Raw genomic sequence first — 18,942 nt, 5'->3', positions numbered from 1 at the left:
GAGGCAAGGGCTGATTGTTCTAACAATTACCAGAACTTTAAAGAGGAGATGATTCGGGTTTTTGACCGTTCAGTTTTTGGTAGGGAGGCTTCTAGGGCCCTGGCTTCCCTATGCCAAGGTGATCGATCCATAACGGATTACTCTATAGAGTTTCGCACTCTTGCTGCCTCTAGTGACTGGAACGAGCCAGCGCTGCTCGCTCGTTTTCTGGAGGGACTCCACGCAGTGGTCAAAGATGAGATTCTCTCTCGGGAGGTTCCTTCCAGTGTGGACTCTTTGATTGCTCTCGCCATCCGCATAGAACGACGGGTAGATCTTCGTCACCAAGCTCGTGGAAGAGAGCTCGCGTCAACGGTGTTTCCCTGCTCCGCATCGCAACCATCTTCCTCCTCTGGCTCAGAGACTGAGCCCATGCAGCTGGGAGGTATTCGCATCTCGACCAAGGAGAGGGAACGGAGGATCACCAACCGCCTGTGCCTCTATTGCGGATTTGATGGACATTTTGTCAATTCATGTCCAGTAAAAGGCCAGAGCTCATCAGTAAGCGGAGGGCTACTGGTGAGCGCTACTACTCAGGTCTCTTCATCTAGATCCTGTACTACTATGTCGGTCTATCTACGCTGGACCGGTTCGGGTGCTACATGCAGTGCCTTGATTGACTCTGGGGCTGAGGGTTGTTTCATGGACGAAGCATGGGCTCGGAAACATGACATTCCTTTCAGACAGTTAGACAAGCCTACGCCCATGTTTGCCTTAGATGGTAGTCATCTTCCCAGTATCAGATTTGAGACACTACCTTTAACTCTCACAGTATCTGGTAACCACAGTGAGACTATTTCTTTTTTGATTTTTCGTTCACCTTTTACACCTGTTGTTTTGGGTCATCCCTGGCTAGTATGTCATAATCCTTCTATTAATTGGTCTAGTAATTCTATCCTATCCTGGAACGTTTCTTGTCATGTGAAGTGTTTAATGTCTGCCATCCCTCCCATTTCTTCTGTCCCCACTTCTCAGGAGGAACCTGGCGATTTGACAGGAGTGCCGGAGGAATATCATGATCTGCGCACGGTCTTCAGTCGGTCCCGAGCCAACTCCCTTCCTCCTCACCGGTCGTATGATTGTAGTATTGATCTCCTTCCGGGGACCACTCCTCCTCGGGGTAGACTATACTCTCTGTCGGCTCCCGAACGTAAGGCTCTCGAGGATTATTTATCTGTGTCTCTTGACGCCGGTACCATAGTGCCTTCTTCCTCTCCGGCCGGGGCGGGGTTCTTTTTGTTAAGAAGAAGGACGGTACTCTGCGCCCCTGCGTGGATTATCGAGGGCTGAATGACATAACGGTTAAGAATCGTTATCCGCTTCCCCTTATGTCATCAGCCTTCGAGATTCTGCAGGGAGCCAGGTGCTTTACTAAGTTGGACCTTCGTAACGCTTACCATCTCGTGCGCATCAGAGAGGGGGACGAGTGGAAAACGGCGTTTAACACTCCGTTAGGGCATTTTGAGTACCGGGTTCTGCCGTTTGGTCTCGCCAATGCGCCAGCTGTTTTTCAGGCATTAGTTAATGATGTTCTGAGAGACATGCTGAACATCTTTGTTTTTGTCTATCTTGACGATATCCTGAATTTTTCACCGTCACTCGAGATTCATGTTCAGCACGTTCGACGTGTTCTACAGCGCCTTTTAGAGAATTGTCTCTACGTAAAGGCTGAGAAGTGCTCTTTTCATGTCTCCTCCGTTACTTTTCTCGGTTCCGTTATTTCCGCTGAAGGCATTCAGATGGATTCCGCTAAGGTCCAAGCTGTCAGTGATTGGCCCGTTCCAAGGTCACGTGTCGAGTTGCAGCGCTTTTAGGTTTCGCTAATTTCTATCGGCGTTTCATTCGTAATTTCGGTCAAGTTGCTGCCCCTCTCACAGCTCTTACTTCTGTCAAGACGTGTTTTAAGTGGTCCGGTTCCGCCCAGGGAGCTTTTGATCTTCTAAAAGAACGTTTTACGTCCGCTCCTATCCTCGTTACTCCTGACGTCACTAGACAATTCATTGTCGAGGTTGACGCTTCAGAGGTAGGCGTGGGAGCCATTCTATCCCAGCGCTTCCAGTCTGACGATAAGGTTCATCCTTGCGCTTATTTTTCTCATCGCCTGTCGCCATCTGATCGCAACTATGATGTGGGTAACCGTGAACTGCTCGCCATCCGCTTAGCCCTAGGCGAATGGCGACAGTGGTTGGAGGGGGCGACCGTTCCTTTTGTCGTTTGGACAGACCATAAGAACCTTGAGTACATCCGTTCTGCCAAACGACTTAATGCCCGTCAAGCTCGTTGGGCGTTGTTTTTCGCTCGTTTCGAGTTTGTGATTTCTTACCGTCCGGGTAGCAAAAACACCAAGCCTGATGCCTTATCCCGTCTGTTTAGTTCTTCTGTGGCTTCTACTGATCCCGAGGGGATTCTTCCTTATGGGCGTGTTGTCGGGTTGACAGTCTGGGGAATTGAAAGACAGGTTAAGCAAGCACTCACGCACACTGCGTCGCCGCGCGCTTGTCCTAGTAACCTCCTTTTCGTTCCTGTTTCCACTCGTCTGGCTGTTCTTCAGTGGGCTCACTCTGCCAAGTTAGCTGGTCATCCCGGTGTTCGAGGCACTCTTGCGTCTATTCGCCAGCGCTTTTGGTGGCCGACTCAGGAGCGTGACACGCGCCGTTTCGTGGCTGCTTGTTCGGACTGCGCGCAGACTAAGTCGGGTAACTCTCCTCCTGCCGGTCGTCTCAGACCGCTCCCCATTCCTTCTCGACCATGGTCTCACATCGCCCTAGACTTCATTACCGGTCTGCCTTTGTCTGCGGGGAAGACTGTGATTCTTACGGTTGTCGATAGGTTCTCTAAGGCGGCACATTTCATTCCCCTCGCTAAACTTCCTTCCGCTAAGGAGACGGCACAAATCATTATCGAGAATGTGTTCAGAATTCATGGCCTCCCGTTAGACGCCGTTTCAGACAGAGGCCCGCAATTCACGTCACAGTTTTGGAGGGAGTTCTGTCGTTTGATTGGTGCGTCCGTCAGTCTCTCTTCCGGGTTTCATCCCCAGTCTAACGGTCAAGCAGAGAGGGCCAATCAGACGATTGGTCGCATACTACGCAGCCTTTCTTTCAGAAACCCTGCGTCTTGGGCAGAACAGCTCCCCTGGGCAGAATACGCTCACAACTCGCTTCCTTCGTCTGCTACCGGGTTATCTCCGTTTCAGAGTAGTCTGGGTTACCAGCCTCCTCTGTTCTCATCCCAGCTTGCCGAGTCCAGCGTTCCCTCCACTCAAGCGTTTGTCCAACGTTGTGAGCGCACCTGGAGGAGGGTGAGGTCTGCACTTTGCCGTTACAGGGCACAGACTGTGAGAGCCGCCAATAAACGCAGGATTAAGAGTCCAAGGTATTGTTGCGGCCAGAGAGTGTGGCTTTCCACTCGCAACCTTCCTCTTACGACAGCTTCTCGTAAGTTGACTCCGCGGTTCATTGGTCCGTTCCGTGTCTCCCAGGTCGTCAATCCTGTCGCTGTGCGACTGCTTCTTCCGCGACATCTTCGTCGCGTCCATCCTGTCTTCCATGTCTCCTGTGTCAAGCCCTTTCTTCGCACCCCGTTCGTCTTCCCTCCCCCTCCCGTCCTTGTCGAGAGCGCACCTATTTACAAGGTACGTAAGATCATGGACATGCGTTCTCGGGGACGGGGTCACCAATACTTAGTGGATTGGGAGGGTTACGGTCCTGAGGAGAGGAGTTGGGTTCCGTCTCGGGACGTGCTGGACCGTTCACTTATTGATGATTTCCTCCGTTGCCGCCAGGATTCCTCCTCGAGTGCGCCAGGAGGCGCTCGGTGAGTGGGGGGGTACTGTCATGTTTTGTCTTAGATTGTCTTGTCATTATGCTTTTCCTTCTGTTCGTTTTCCCCCTGCTGGTCTTATTAGGTTCGTTCCCTTTTTCTATCCCTCTCTCTCCCCCTCCCTCTCTCTCCTCTCTCTATCGTTCCGTTCCTGCTCCCAGCTGTTCCTATTCCCCTAATCATCATTTAGTCTTCCCACACCTGTTCCTTATCTTTTCCCCTGATTAGAGTCCCTATTTCTTCCCTTGTTTTCCGTTCCTGTCCTGTCGGATCCTTGTCTATTGTTCACCGTGCTGTGTCTATGTATTGCCCTGTCGTGTCGTGTTTCCCTCAGATGCTGCGTGGTGAGCAGGTGTCTGAGTCTGCTACGTTCAAGTGCCTTCCCGAGGCAACCTGCAGTTCTTGATCAAGTCTCCAGTCTGTTCTCGTCATTACGAGTAGTATTATGCCTTTTGTTTGTAAAGTAACTTTACTGGATTAAAAACTCTGTTTTCGCCAAGTCGCTTTTGGGTCCTCATTCACCTGCATAACATACATATAGGTAGAGTTAGAGTTATTAAAGTGACAATGCATAGATGATAACAACAGAGAGTAGCAGCGGTGTAAAGGGGGGGGGGCAATGCAAAAAGTCTGGTTAGCCATTTCATTAGGTGTTTAGGAGTCTTATGGCTTGGACGTAGAAGCTGTTAAGAAGCCTTTTGGACTTAGACTTGGCACTCCAGTACCGCTTGCCGTGCAGTAGCAGAGAGAACAGTCTATGGCTAGGGTGGCTGGAGTCTTTAACAATTTTTAGGGCCTTCCTCTGACACCGCCTGGTATAGAGGTCCTGGATGACAGGAAGCTTAGCCCCGGTGATGTACTGGGCCGTATGCACTACCCTCTGTCGTGCCTTGCGGTCGGAGGCCGAGCAGTTGCCATACCAGGCAGTGATGCAACCAGTCAGGATGCTCTTGATGGTGCAGCTACAGAACCTTTTGAGGATCTGAAGACCCATGCCAAATCTTTTCAGTCTCCTGAGGGGGAATAGGCTTTGTCGTGCCCTCTTCACAACTGTCTTAGTGTGTTTGGACCATGATAGTTTGTTGGTGAAGGGGAAACCAAGGAACTTGAAGCTCTCAACCTGTTCCACTACAACCCTACAGCCCCGTCGATGAGAATGGGTGTGTGCTCGGTCCTCCTTTTCCTGTAGTCCACAATCATCTCCTTTGTCTTGATCATATTGAGGGAGAGGTTGTTGTCCTGGCACCACATAACCAGGTCACTGACCTCCTCCCTACAGGCTGTCTCATCGTTGTCTATGATCAGGCCTACCACTGTTGTGTCCTTGGCAAACTTGATGATGGTGTTGAAGTCGTGTCTGGCCATGCAGTCATGAGTGAACAGGGAGTACAGGAGGGGACTGAGCACGCACCCCTGAGGGGTCCCCGTGTTGAGGATCAGCGTGGCGGATGTGTTGTTACCTACCCTTACCTCCTGGGGGCCGCCCGGCAGAAAGTCCAGAATCCAGTTGCAGAGGGAGGTGTTTTGTCCCAGGGTCCTTAGCTTAGTGATGAGCTTTGAGGGCACTATGGTGTTGAACGCTGAGCTGTAGTCAATGAATAGCATTCTCACATAGGTGTTCCTTTTGTCTAGGTGGGAAAGGGCAGTGTTGAGTGCAATAGATTGCATCATCTGTGGATCTGTTGGGGTGGTATGCAAATTGGAGTGGGTCTAGGGTTTCTGGGATAATGGTGCTGATGTGAGCCATGATCAGCCTTTCAAAGCACTTCATGGCTACAGACGTGAGTGCATGATCACACAGTTATCCAGAACAGCTGGTGCTCTCATGCATGTTTCAGTATTACTTGCTTTGAAGCGAGCATAAAAAGTCATTTAGCTCTTCTGGTAGGTTTGTGTCATCATCTAGATGGCAGAGACTGTGCAGGTGCATCAAAGCTGGGGACTGAGAAAATAAAAAACAGCTTCCATGTCCTATGTACATTGTCATTGAACACTGGTCACTTTAATAATGTTTACATACAGTTTTACCCACTTCATATGTATATACTGTATTCTAGTATACAACTACTGCTGTACACACCTTTTCTATTCATATACGCTCCATACTGTCTATACACACCGTCATATACTGTACATATACAGTACACTGAGTATACCAAACATTAGGAACACCTTCCTAATATTGAGTTGTAGGTGACCAAAAACATTTTATTTGGATTTGATTTAGGCTTTCTAAGACACTGGGGGCCTGTACCATAGACATTAAGGTTGGCTCTCTTTGGCAGGATGAAAATGACAACATTGACCATGATATGCTTTGCTAGTTCCGGCCATTTTCACTATGAACCTTAGTGATTTTTGGTGCCATTTAGCCCTATTCAGCAATATGGGGTGCTTCAAATTCAAATACTTCTGGCTTCTTGGGTTTTCCATATAGGACTAATTTTTTTCTGTAATTTTCATTAGAAGAGCCCTTTTATATTTCTGGATTGGAACATTGTAAATAATAGTTCCACAACAGACACTATCCTATTGTTCCAATATGGTTGCTGTGTCTCTGTATAGTTGAGGGTATATTGGTTCAATAATACTGAAGTCAGTTTTGGTCCCAGAGGGGATGTAATGGTTTTCTTCTGGGGAAAGAGAGGCAGACCAAAATGCAGCGTGGTTAGTTTTGTGCATCTTTAATAAAGATGAAAGTAAAACAATCTACAAAACAAGAACCGTGAAAAAACCCAAAACAGTCCTATCTGGTGCCACAAACACAAAGACAGGAACAATCACCCACAAAACCCAACACAAAACAGGCTACCTAAATATGGTTCCCAATCAGAGACAATGACTAACACCTGCCTCTGATTGAGAACCATATCAGGCCAAACATAGAAATAGACAAACCAGACACACAACATAGAATGCCCACCCAGCTCACGTCCTGACCAACACTAAAACAAGGAAAACACACACGAACGATGGTCAGAACGTGACAGGGGATCTCAATGTTGTTACACAAAACCAAGTTAACCTGACTTAATGAAACCTGAATGAAACCTGAATTAAAAAATGTCAAATGTAGTTGTCATTATTTTTATTTTAACTTTACATTAGACCCTGTATTATAGTAGATCACTGGTTAATACAGACTACACCTTATTTATTTCTACCCACATTTCTGTCCACAACTTCTGAATCAGGTAATAATTAATCAGATACATGTACTGCCTTTCCAATTGATATAAACTTTCCACACAAATATTCATTTGAAAAACCAAAAGACTTGTTATTTTGACTGTTGTTTTAACAATGTAATAATAATATATGCCATTTAACAGATGCTTTTATCCAAAGCGACTTACAGTCATTTCTGCATACATTTTACGTATTGGTGGTGTAACGAGGTTCGTCTGTTGTTTGTAGAGAGTCAGACCGAAATGCAGCGTGTAGGTTACTCATGACTTTTAATGAAGATAAAGCGGTACATGAAATAACTGAAAATACAAAACAACAAACGAGTGAAACTAATTACAGCCTATCTGGTGACTAACACAGAGACAGGTACAATCACCCACGAAATACAACGCGCACTCAGGCTGCCTAAATACGGTTCCCAGTCCGAGACAACGAGAATCAGCTGACTCCAATTAGGAATCGCCTCAGGCAGCCAAGCCTAACTAGACACACCCCTAAATAATACACACTCCCAATTAATACAACCCCAATACGAAATACAACATATAAACCCATGTCACACCCTGGCCTACCCAAACATATAACAAAAACACAAGATACAATGACCAAGGCGTGACAGAACCCCCCCTAAGGTGCGGACTCCGGGACGCACCTCAAGAGCATAGGGAGGGTCCGGGTGGGCGTCTGTCCATGGTGGCGGTTCTGGCTCGGGACGTGGACCCCACTCCATAAATGTCCTAGTTCCTCCCCTTCGCGTCCTAGGATAATCCACCTTCTCCGCCGACCATGGCCTAATAGTCCTCACCCTGATCCCCACATAACTGAGGGGCAGCTCGGGACCGAGGGGCAGCTCGGGACCGAGGGGCAGCTCGGGACCGAGGGGCAGCTCGGGACAGAGGGGCAGCCCGGGACAGAGGGGCAGCCCGGGACAGAGGGGCAGCCCAGTACTGAGGGGAAGCCCGGTACTGAGAGGGAGCCCAGTACAGAGAGGAAGCCTAGTACTGAAAGGAAGCTCAGTACTGAGAGGAAGCTCAGGCAGGTAGTAGGCTCCGGTAAATCCTGGCTGGCTGGTGGACCTGGATGATTCAGGTTGTCTGGCCGATCTAGAAGATCTTGGCAGACTGGCACTTCTGGCAGATCCTGGCAGACTGGTACTTCTGGCGGATCCTGGCAGACTGGTGACGCTGGGCCGACTGGCGGCGCTGGGCAGACAGGAGACTCCGGCGGCGTAGGAGAGGAGAAAGGCTCTGGCTGCGCTGAACAGGCGGGAGACTCCAACAGTGCAGGAGAGGAGAAAAGCTCTGGCTGCGCTGAACAGGCGAGGCGCACTGGACGCGCTGGGCCGACTGGGAGCACTGGTGGCGCTGGACAGACAGGAGACTCCGGCAGCGCAGGAGAGGAGAAAGGCTCTGGCTGCGCTAAACAGGCGGGAGACTCCGATAGCGCAGGAGAAGAGAACAGCTCTGGTTGCGCTAAACAAGCGGGAGACTCCGGCAGCGCAGGAGGGGAGAAAAGCACTGGCTGCGTAGAACAGGCGAGGCGCACAGGAGGCCTGGTGCGTGGTGCTGGAACTGGTGGTACTGGCGCGGGGACACGCACAGGAAGCCTGGTGCGGGGAGCTGCTACCGGAGGACTGGTGTGTAGAGGTGGCTCTGGATAGACCGGACCGTGCAGGCGCACTGGAGCTCTTGAGCACCGAGCCTGCCCAAGCTTACCTGGCTCGATGCCCACTCTAGCCCGGCCAATAGGAAGGGCTGGTATGAGTCGCAGCTGGCTCTGCACCCGCACTGGAAACACCGTGCGCTCCATAGCATAACACGGTGCCTGCCCGGTCTCTCTAGCCCAACAGTGAGCACAGGGAGTATGCGCAGGTTTCCTACCTGGCATAACTATTCTCCCTTTTAGCCTCCCCCCAATAAATTTTTTGGGGTGACTTTCCGGTTTCCAACCGTGTCGCAGTGCTGCCTCCTCATACTCGCGCCTCTCCGCTTTAGCTGCTTCTATTTCCTCCTTGGGACGGCGATATTCTCCCGGCTGCGCCCAGGGTCCTTTTCCGTCTAATATCATCTCCCAAGACCAGAAGTCCTCATATTGCTGCTCCTCACAATTAACAGGGAGAGTAGGCTCAGGTCTGACTTCTGACTCTGCCACTCTCTCTCTGCGCTTTCCCCGTTACCTACGGTTTTCGCTCTGTATAGCCGTGCTTTCCTTTTCGATTCCATCCGTGTATAGCCCTCTTCGCATTGCTGTAGGGAATCCCAGGCGGGCTCCTGCACTCGCTCTGAGTCGGCCGCCCACCTGTCGATTTCCTCCCACGTAGTATACTCCTTGCTTCTGTTGTCCATAACGTCCTCCTTCAGATCCTGCCAGTTCACACGCTGCTCGGACTGTGAATGGTGGTGGGTGATTCTGTAATGAGGTTCGTCTGTTGTTTGTAGAGAGTCAGACCGAAATGCAGCGTGTAGGTTACTCATGACTTTTAATGAAGATAAAGCGGTACATGAAATAACTGAAAATACAAAACAACAAACGAGTGAAACTAATTACAGCCTATCTGGTGACTAACACAGAGACAGGTACAATCACCCACGAAATACAACGCGCACTCAGGCTGCCTAAATACGGTTCCCAATCCGAGACAACGAGAATCAGCTGACTCCAATTAGGAATCGCCTCAGGCAGCCAAGCCTAACTAGACACACCCCTAATAATACACACTCCCAATTAATACAACCCCAATACGAAATACAACATATAAACCCATGTCACACCCTGGCCTACCCAAACATATAACAAAAACACAAGATACAATGACCAAGGCGTGACAGGTGGCCCCGGGAATCGAACCCACAACCCTGGCCCTGCAAGCTTCATGCTCTACAGGACCACCATTAGAATGTAATAACATAGACATTAAAACCAGTAGATAGTGATAGCGCTTTCCTATGGAAAACTCCCGATGGTGCCGGAAGTATTTGAATTTGAGGCACTCCATATTGCTGAATGGGGCTAAATGGCACCAAAAATCGCTTACAGTATTGGAACAATATGATAGTGTCTGTTGTGGAACTATTATTTCCAATGTTCAAATCCAGGAATAGTAAAGGGCTATTCTACTGAAAATCACAGAAACAATTCAGAGAAATACTGAAATGTAAAGACCTCCCCCACTCAATGATGAGCTCTGTACTCACTGTAAAAGTGCAGGATGACAATGAAAGAAATACAGTCTTTCAGTCTTCAGGACTGTCCAATAGCGTATGATCAGAGGGAAATAATATGAATGAAGTTCAAATTCTCCATCATTCATGACAATTCAGGTTAGTCAAACAACACCAAATTTGTAGCGTCGTAATGCTGTAGCTACTATTTGACAGGAGGTCGTACGAATGGGGCTTGTACGGAGAGACAGGGTAAGGAGTAGTAAAGCCCGACTGACCAGGACCTCTCAGCCCTCCTGTCCAAAGTCCTTTGTGAACTCCCTGATCTTGAACAAGTCCTCTGTGCTGACTGTGGATCTTGTGGTGGATAGTGAGCGCAACATGTCAGACTGGAGGACAGAGGGACACAGAGAAGACAAACAAAATCATGGTTCAGCAATTACACAAATATAAGAGTCGGTTTGCAATGCCTGGATGTGTATGTTGAAACAGCATGTTCCAGTATGTCAAATCGAATCCAATTTTATTGGTCACATACACATGGTTAGCAGATGTTAAAGCGAGTGTAGCGAAATGCGTGTGCTTCTAGTTGCGACAGTGCAGTAAAATCTAACAAGTAATCTAACAATTCCCCAACAACTACCTAATACACACAAATCTAAAGGGGTGAATGAGAATATTTACATATAAATATATGGATGAGCAATGGCCGAGCGGCATAGGTGCAATAGATGCTATAAAATACAGTATATACATATGATTTGAGTAATGTAAGATATGTAAACATTATTAAAGTGGCATTATTTAAAGTGCCATTGTTTAAAGTGACTGATCAATTTATTAAAGTGGCCAGTAGTTGGGTCTCAATGTAGGTAGCAGCCTCTCTGAGTTAGTGATTGCTGTTTAGCAGTCTGATGGCCTTGAGATAGAAGCTGCTTTTCAGTCTCTCAGTCCCAGCTTTGATGCACCTGTACTGACCTCGCCTTCTGGATGATAGCGGTGCGAACAGGCAGTGGCTCGGTGGATGTTGTCCCTGATGATCTTTTTGGCCTTCCTGTGACATCGGGTGCCGTAGGTGTTATGGAGGGCAGGTAGCTTGCCCGCTGTGATGCGTTGTGCAGACCTTACCACCCTCTGGAGAGCTTTGTGGTTGAGGGCGGTGCAGTTGCCGTACCATGCTGTGATACAGCCCGACAGGATGCTCTCGATTGCGCATCTGTAAATGTTTGTCAGGGTTTTGGGTGACAAGCCACATTTCTTCAGCCTCCTGAGGTTGAAGAAGGCGCTGTTGCACCGCCTTCCTCACACCGTCTGTGTGGGTGGACCATTTCAGTTTGTCTACGTCTCACTCTCCATCTCCGAAAGCTTCCTAACCATCATACAACCTGCCAGAACACTGAGGACAGACTCCCCTGCCTGGGAGAGAGAAAGACAGACAGACAGAGGAGAACGAGAGTGAGAGCGAGAGAGAGGAGAGTGAGACAGAGATGGGGGAGCGAGATAGATAGCGAGAGAGAGAGACAGAGAGGATAGTGAGACAGAGATGGGGGAGGGAGATAGATAACAAGCAAGAGAGAGAGAGAGAGAGAGAGAGAGAGAGGGGGGGGTAGAAACAGCTGGTCCGGGACAAGGTAACCCGAGAGATAATAGAGAGAAAGAGAGAGACAGACAGAGCCAAATTATAGAGAGAACGCATAAGATCACACAATATACCAGATAAGCCAGACTGAGCCTAGCCCTGTGGCCTCATCCAAAGGTTACTCCTGGATAGGGTCCATTTGAAAATGTTCTCTTCTAAACATGATTAAATCCTGTTCTGTTAGCAGTTAAAAAAGACTAATACTTCCAGCAACAGTGTTGGTATTGTGTTGTTATTGGTTTTTAAAGGGACTTTAAGAAAAAAATATCATCCAAGTAAACATTTTTCAGAGGGACTTTTAATTTAAAAAAAAATCTGTATGATCATGTGACTCATGGGCTCCTGAGTGGCAGTGGTCTAAGGCACTGCATCCATCTCAGTGCTAGAGGTGTCACTACAGACCCTGGTTCGATTCCAGGCTGTATCACAACTGGCTGTGATTGGGAGTCCCATAGGGTGGCACACAATTGGTCTATCGTTGTCTGGGTTTGGCTGTCATTGTAAATAAGAATGTGTTCTTAACTGATTTGCCTAGTTAAATAAAGGTTAAATAAAAATAAATAAATAAAACCTTAATGTCTCTAGTTTCACATGGAAGTCAGGCGGGACCATTCTAGCCAATGAGAGGGCAGATACACGTTTGAATAAAGGGCCCAATCTGTGTCTGTGACAGCAAGGGCAGCGCCATTGAGACTATCTCCATTTTATAGTAGTCAATTTCTTCTTCTTCATTGGCTGATTGCTCCCAACTCATAGGAATCCTCACCCAGTTGACTACTTTAAAATGGTGGAAGGCCTCAATGGCAATGTCCATAATAAAAATCGTATATATCATGAGTCCTCTATGACAACAGGCACAACTCCAATGTTAAAGTTGTCGAAATGTCTATTGATCAAATAAGCCCCACGTAGCAAATTAGCATTTCAAGTTATTCATGGCCAAATTGACAATCTTTCACTGGCCTCCATAAAAAAAATGTCTTTCGTGGTCGTGTTATGTTTAACAGATAATTTGGCGGAGAAAATGGTAGCCTATTAGTTAGCGCGTTGGGCCAGTAACCGAAAGGTTGCTAGATTGAATCCCCGAACTGACAATGTAAAAATCTGTCGTTCTGCACCTGAACAAGGAAAGTTAACCCACTGTTCCTAGGCCCTCTTTGTAAAAAATAATTTGTTCTTAACTGACTTGCCTAGTTAAATGTAAAAATCTCGCTTCGCCTCTTTTTCTCTGAAGAGAGAGTGGGACAAGCTGCGCAGACTATGACACCAGCGCACACGCAGAGGTTGTACACAGGTTCTTGTCTGTCTGGATTTCTCTTTTCTACCATTAGATGGAGACAAATATCGATATTTCAGACGATATATATACCGTAATAAAACATGTCTGTTTTTAATTTTACAAAATGGCAATAGATTAGTCTACATTATTACTCACATAATATAGACCATATCATTATCAGGTTTTCTTCAGCTTGGATTTCTTGTTTTGCCGACGTGCCTGTGTCTTTAAAACTGGACAGACCCTCAATCACATCAAAGTCCCTCCCTCTCTTTTCAGCACTAACTCAACCTAAATAAAATGAGCAAAACACAGTAACTGTAGCGTGCGATCCAACGAAGTGTATGTCATGTGTGGTGGATCTAATGTTAACGAGAGAACATTCGAACTAACTTTCAATTAGATGCGGAGTAACGAATTAACACGAAAAACAGGAATTACACTGGAAATGTAAAAGTGTTTCACTAAATCATTGGACTGGATATAGCACAGTGCTGCTGTTTTTACGATGAATGAAGGACCATTGTCTACTGACATTACTTACAGAAGATAAGGACACTTTCTTTATGTTTTTGTTGTTGCAGGTATCTGAACTGGGTCGTCATTCTCAGTCCTCATGGCATTCTCTACTATGCGAGCTGATATCATGTTGATAACTAACGTTAGAACCATAAGAAAAAAATGTGCACGAGTTTTCTGAAAACTGAGTGTGGAAATAGCTTCTAATGGCCATTATAAGTCATACTTTAGAAATTATTTTGATTGGAAACTAATCATATCGTTGAGTAGAAATTTTAGTAGAAGTTTCTACTCTATTCTCAGTGAACTAAGTTATTTAAAAAAAAAAATGGTTGAACCAGTAGGTTTTGTGGAGGCTTGGAAAGCCCAGTTCCCAGAGTCAAATCCCCCAAACATGGAGCTGAAATCATTGGGGGATGTTGAGCAGGAGCTGGAGAAATGCAAGGCATCTATCAGGCAGCTGGAGTTGGAGGTGAACAAGGAGCGCTTTCGGATGATCTACCTGCAGACGTTACTGGCCAAGGAGAGGAAGGCTTATGATGGACAGAGATGGGGCATCAAGAGGATGTCCCTAATGAATATTGGAGACCAATCCAGTGTTTCAGACACCCAGAGATCCCACTTAGATGAGCCTTCATTGGAGGAGCAGCCAGGAGAGGCAGTTGACACAGGGTGTAAACAGTATCCAGAGGGAGAGGTGGATGGGGTGTCTCCCTCCAAACAGAGTGGTGGCTTCTCCCCTCACAGGTCGACAGCGGGTCCTCCAGACACACATCTGGACAGGGTAGGCATGGGCTCAGTAGCAGCACTGAGGTCCAACTTTGAGCACATCAAGAGAGCCAACTCTCACACGGCAGGAGATGGGAAAGGGGTTGGTGGGACAGAGAGACCCTTCTACGTGAACATGGAGTACCACCATGAGAGAGGCCTCGTGAAGGTCAATGACAGGGAGGTCTCAGACAAGATCAGCAGCCTGGGCTGCCAGGCCATGCAAATGGAGCGGAAGAGGTCCCTGCACTCCCTGCCCGGGAACCTATCCACTGTGACGGGGGAGATCCGCAAATCTGTCCTCCGAGGCAGATCCACAGAGGGCGGCTGTGGCTACAATGGGCTGTATGATGATGCAGCAGAGGTGAACCCACATTTCTTCAAGGACAGTGTGAGCCGTTCCAATGGGGGGAGACAACCGGCAGACTGTCAGCCCTACACCAGTGTCTATGTCGGGGGGATGATGGGGGAGGGGAGGATCATCCACATCAGGGACCACAGTGTGGAGGAGGACGCCCACCTCACCTGGCCAAGGCGCTCCTACTCACCGGGGAGTTTTGATGATGTTGGGGGCGGCTACACCCCAGACTGCAGCTCCAATGAGAACCTGACGTCCAGCGAGGAGGACTTTTCCTCTGGCCAGTCAAGTCACGTGTCCCCAAGTCCCACAACCTATCATATGTACAGACCGAAGAGCCGCTCTCCGTCCCAGATTTCCCAGCAGTCCTTTGACAGCAGCAGCCCACCCACCCCTTTGTCTCAGAAACGTCTGAAGCAGCAGGTGTTGGTGTCCGAGGCCTCCATCGTGGGTGTCCGTAAAACAGGTCAGATTTGGCCCGAAGATGGGACCTCCACTACGTCTAGTAGGACCTCGCATGACAACAGTCTCCATGGAGATCTGGGTAGGTCTGCAAGGACATAGTCTCTGTCCTTTTGTAATCAATATATTTTATATCCTCTGTTTTAATTTCCATTTGATGAGACACTGTATAAAAGCACGAGAATTGTTAATGCACCCTTGGGCTCAATAACCACTGCCGTTTCATGTTTATTAGAGGTGCCTGTACTTGCCCTAACCTAGACCCCTCCTCAAGCGTGAATGTGCTTCCAGTATATGTCCACCTGCAACATGTCGAAGGAAAGGAAGGAATTATTTAGATTTAGTGTACCATGCATCTGCCAATAAGTTTTCCATATGAATACATTAAACCATTAGCACAGCCCAACCATTGCACAGCACCCTAGTGCTTGTGTGCTTCTTTGTAGATTGTACTACTGTTTCCTTTTCACTTTGTAAACATGCCTGCCCCCTTCTGCTCTCCTATTGAGTGGCCTAGTGCTCTTGTGGACATGCCCTGATTGAGACAGTGCGTGCCCTCAGGCTGCCCAGTCACTCGGCCCTGTCCACCCAGAGTGTTTTTGTGTCAGCACACATCAGCGTTGTTGTCCTTGGCTAGAAGTAATTAACTTAAAGGGGCTTGTGTAGCGTGATGAATTTAGGGAGGCTCTTTGTTGGGGGTGGGGAGGAAAAGGGCTGATAACTCTCGCTAAAAAGAGGACGAAGGGCTCAAAGTGTGTCACATGGCTTCCCATCAAAATCTCAGGCCTCAGTGTTTCCTGTTGTGATGTGTGAACACAATAGGAGAATCACTCATGCAGAGTATGTATTGACACTGCAACAATGTAGCAATGTTAAGTGGGATGGGGTGGTCTTACTAGGTGCTGCCAAGGACAGAGAAGAGAGTGAGTTCCCATGCAAAATATTTATGAAAGCTTTAATACATGAGAGGCTGTATGATTTGTCTATGATGGTGATTCAATTAAAGAAATACATGTCTAAGTGAAAAGGGGCGACTCAATGCCACATTACATGATTTCACTGAACATTTAACAGACGGTCGGTCTGTTGTAGTGAATCAGGCAGGGTCATTCGTTGCTAGGCTCAACAACTAAAAGCTATGCTAATTCATATGAGAAGAGCCAGAACACATTGTTTGACGTTATTACAAAAAAATACATGCTGTTTGGAGCAGATTTTCAGTAGCAATTGTTGAGAACAGGCTGTTATGTAAGGTGTTAGGCTGGAAAGCATTTTAAACCAAACATGCAATGAACAAGCAAATTGTCTGAGAACAGTAAGCCAGTGTTTGGCTCTTCTGACAGAAATACAGATTCCTTTTGACTTGTGGTCAAATATTGAGCTTTTTGATATTACAATAACACTATCATGGGTTGTGTTCTACATTGTCTCACCACATTATTGTTTCTTCAGAATATCACCCATTTACCAATGCTGCTTGACCTGTAGGAAATGGGGAAACGGGCTATCCGATACAAAGACACATGTTTAGACTGAAGCCTTAGTAAACTGGACAGTTAGCTTACTGTGATTGCTGCAGCTTGCTGGTTAAATGTTCAGCAGAAACAATGCTGCTGAGCCTGGCCCTGGAGTGGTGGTCTAAATGGCCGTGTTGCTGAGGTAACGGTCCTGCTGCAGGATCACTTCATGTAAACCGGGCTTCGTGGATTAATGGAAATCTGGATTTATTTTCTGATGTCGTAAGAACATTAGGGCTATTGCGCACACTGCTGGATCAGTGCTGTGGTAAGCAGTGGTTTTGAGGCGAGCATGACAATCCACTATTCTCTATTTTGGTCAGTGATTTTGAGCGAATATGGGAAAATCTGTTTTTCTTTTTGTTTTAAAACTCATTGCAACATTCAGTCAAATCCATTTAATCTGCTGAGTAAAGCTAGCTTATAATGTCAATGTTATAAAGGGCCACTGTGCTCCAGTTACATAAGTGTTCTGGTGACTATTTAGCTTTACAAGAATCAGATTGACTTTATTTGCCAAGTACATTTGCACATACCGGTACCTGGAATTTGACTTTGTGAATAGGTAATGCCAGCCATAGACAATATGCAGACACAAAGCCAGCATAAATAATATAAAAACAGTAAACGTAATGCTGATTTACAGTGAGGATATACAATTTACAGACATACACTGACTATAACAAACATTCGGAACACCATCCTAATATTGAGTTGCACCCCCCCTCTTTTTGCCCTCAGAACAGCCTCAGTTCGTTGGGGCATGGACTCTACAAGGTATGCTGGCCAGTGGCGGGCGGTGCTTTTAAAAATGAATGAATGAGCATTGCCTTATTACTATTAGAGCATATTGGATGACTGTCATTCATATTCCCTTCACCCAGCTCAATGTAACCTTGATTGGTTTAGGCTACTACATGATACTCACGTTTTCCTGTGCCCATCACGAGGTTACAATAACCCTATAAAAATATAAAAATTAAACAGAATGGGTGGAATGAACACACCCCTGATCACACACAAACACAGTTCACTTTCATAGCAGCAATATAAAAACAGCATGATCACTTTGCTTCTTGCATATAGAATTCCTTCTTGCGACTATCTACACGCTAGTGGTCGACCGATTTAATCGGAATGGCAGATTTAATTAGGGCCGATTTGAAAGTTTTCATAACAATCGGAAATGGGTATTTTTGTGGGCGCAAATGAATTTTTATTTTATTTTATCTATGTATTTATTTTTTACACCTTTATTTAATCTTTATTTAATTAGGCAAGTCAGTTAAGAACACATTCTTATTTTCAATGACGGCCTAGGAACGGTGGGTTAACTGCCTCCTTCAGGGGCAGAAAGACAGGTTTTCACCTTGTCACCTCGGGGGATCCAAATTTGCAACCTTACAGTTAACTAGTCCAATGCAATAACGACCTGCCTCTCTCTCGTTGCACTCCACAAGGAGACTGCCTGTTACGCAAATGCAGTAAGCCAAGGTAAGTTGCTAGCTAGCATTAAACTTATCTTATAAAAAACAATCAATCATAATCACTAGTTAACTACATATGGTTGATGATATTACTAGATATTATCTAGCGTGTCCTGTGTTGCATATAATCTGACAGCATACAAGTATCTTAAGTATCTGACTGAGCAGTGGTAGGCAGAAGCAGGCTCGTAAACATTCATTCAAACAGCACTTTTGTGCGTTTTGCCAGTAGCTCTTTTTGTGCTTCAAGCATTGCACTGTTTATGACTTCATGACTTCAAACCTATCAACCCCCGAGATGAGGCTGGTGTGATGGAAGTGAAATGGCTGGCTAGTTAGCGTGCGCTAATAGCGTTTCAAACTTCACTCACTCTGAGCCCTGAGGTGGTTGTTTCCCTTGCTCTGCATGGGTAACGCTGCTTCAATGTGGTGGCTGTTGTCGTTGTGTTGCTGGTTGGAGCCCAGGGAGGAGCGAGGAGAGGGACGGAAGCTATACAGTTACACTGGCAATAAATACTAAAGTGCCTATAAGAACATCCAATAGTCAATGGTTAATGAAATACAAATTGTATAGAGGGAAATAGTCCTATAATAACTACAACCTAAACTTCTTACCTGGGAATATTGAAGACTCCTGTTAAAAGGAACCACCAGCTTTCATATGTTCTCATGTTCTGAGCAAGGAACTGAAACGTTAGCTTT

General features: G+C 46.7%; 1 protein-coding gene across 2 annotated transcripts in view; it reads left to right on the top strand.

Annotated features, from left to right (window-relative positions):
- Positions 1-13,430: 13,430 nt before the first annotated feature.
- Positions 13,431-18,942, top strand: part of LOC124036178 (breakpoint cluster region protein-like) — a 48,192-nt gene continuing 42,680 nt past the window's right edge. For both annotated transcript variants that reach the window (XM_046350404.1, XM_046350403.1), the window contains exon 1: positions 13,431-15,318. In XM_046350404.1, coding sequence (XP_046206360.1) covers positions 13,977-15,318 — 1,342 coding nt within the window. In that variant the 5' untranslated portion in view covers positions 13,431-13,976. The remainder of the gene's footprint in view (positions 15,319-18,942) is intronic.

Source organism: Oncorhynchus gorbuscha, linkage group LG05, assembly GCF_021184085.1.
Source record: "Oncorhynchus gorbuscha isolate QuinsamMale2020 ecotype Even-year linkage group LG05, OgorEven_v1.0, whole genome shotgun sequence".
Taxonomy (NCBI): Eukaryota; Metazoa; Chordata; class Actinopteri; order Salmoniformes; family Salmonidae; genus Oncorhynchus; species Oncorhynchus gorbuscha.
Note: the sequence above shows the minus strand (reverse complement) of the source record. Positions and strands in the feature narration are given on the sequence as shown.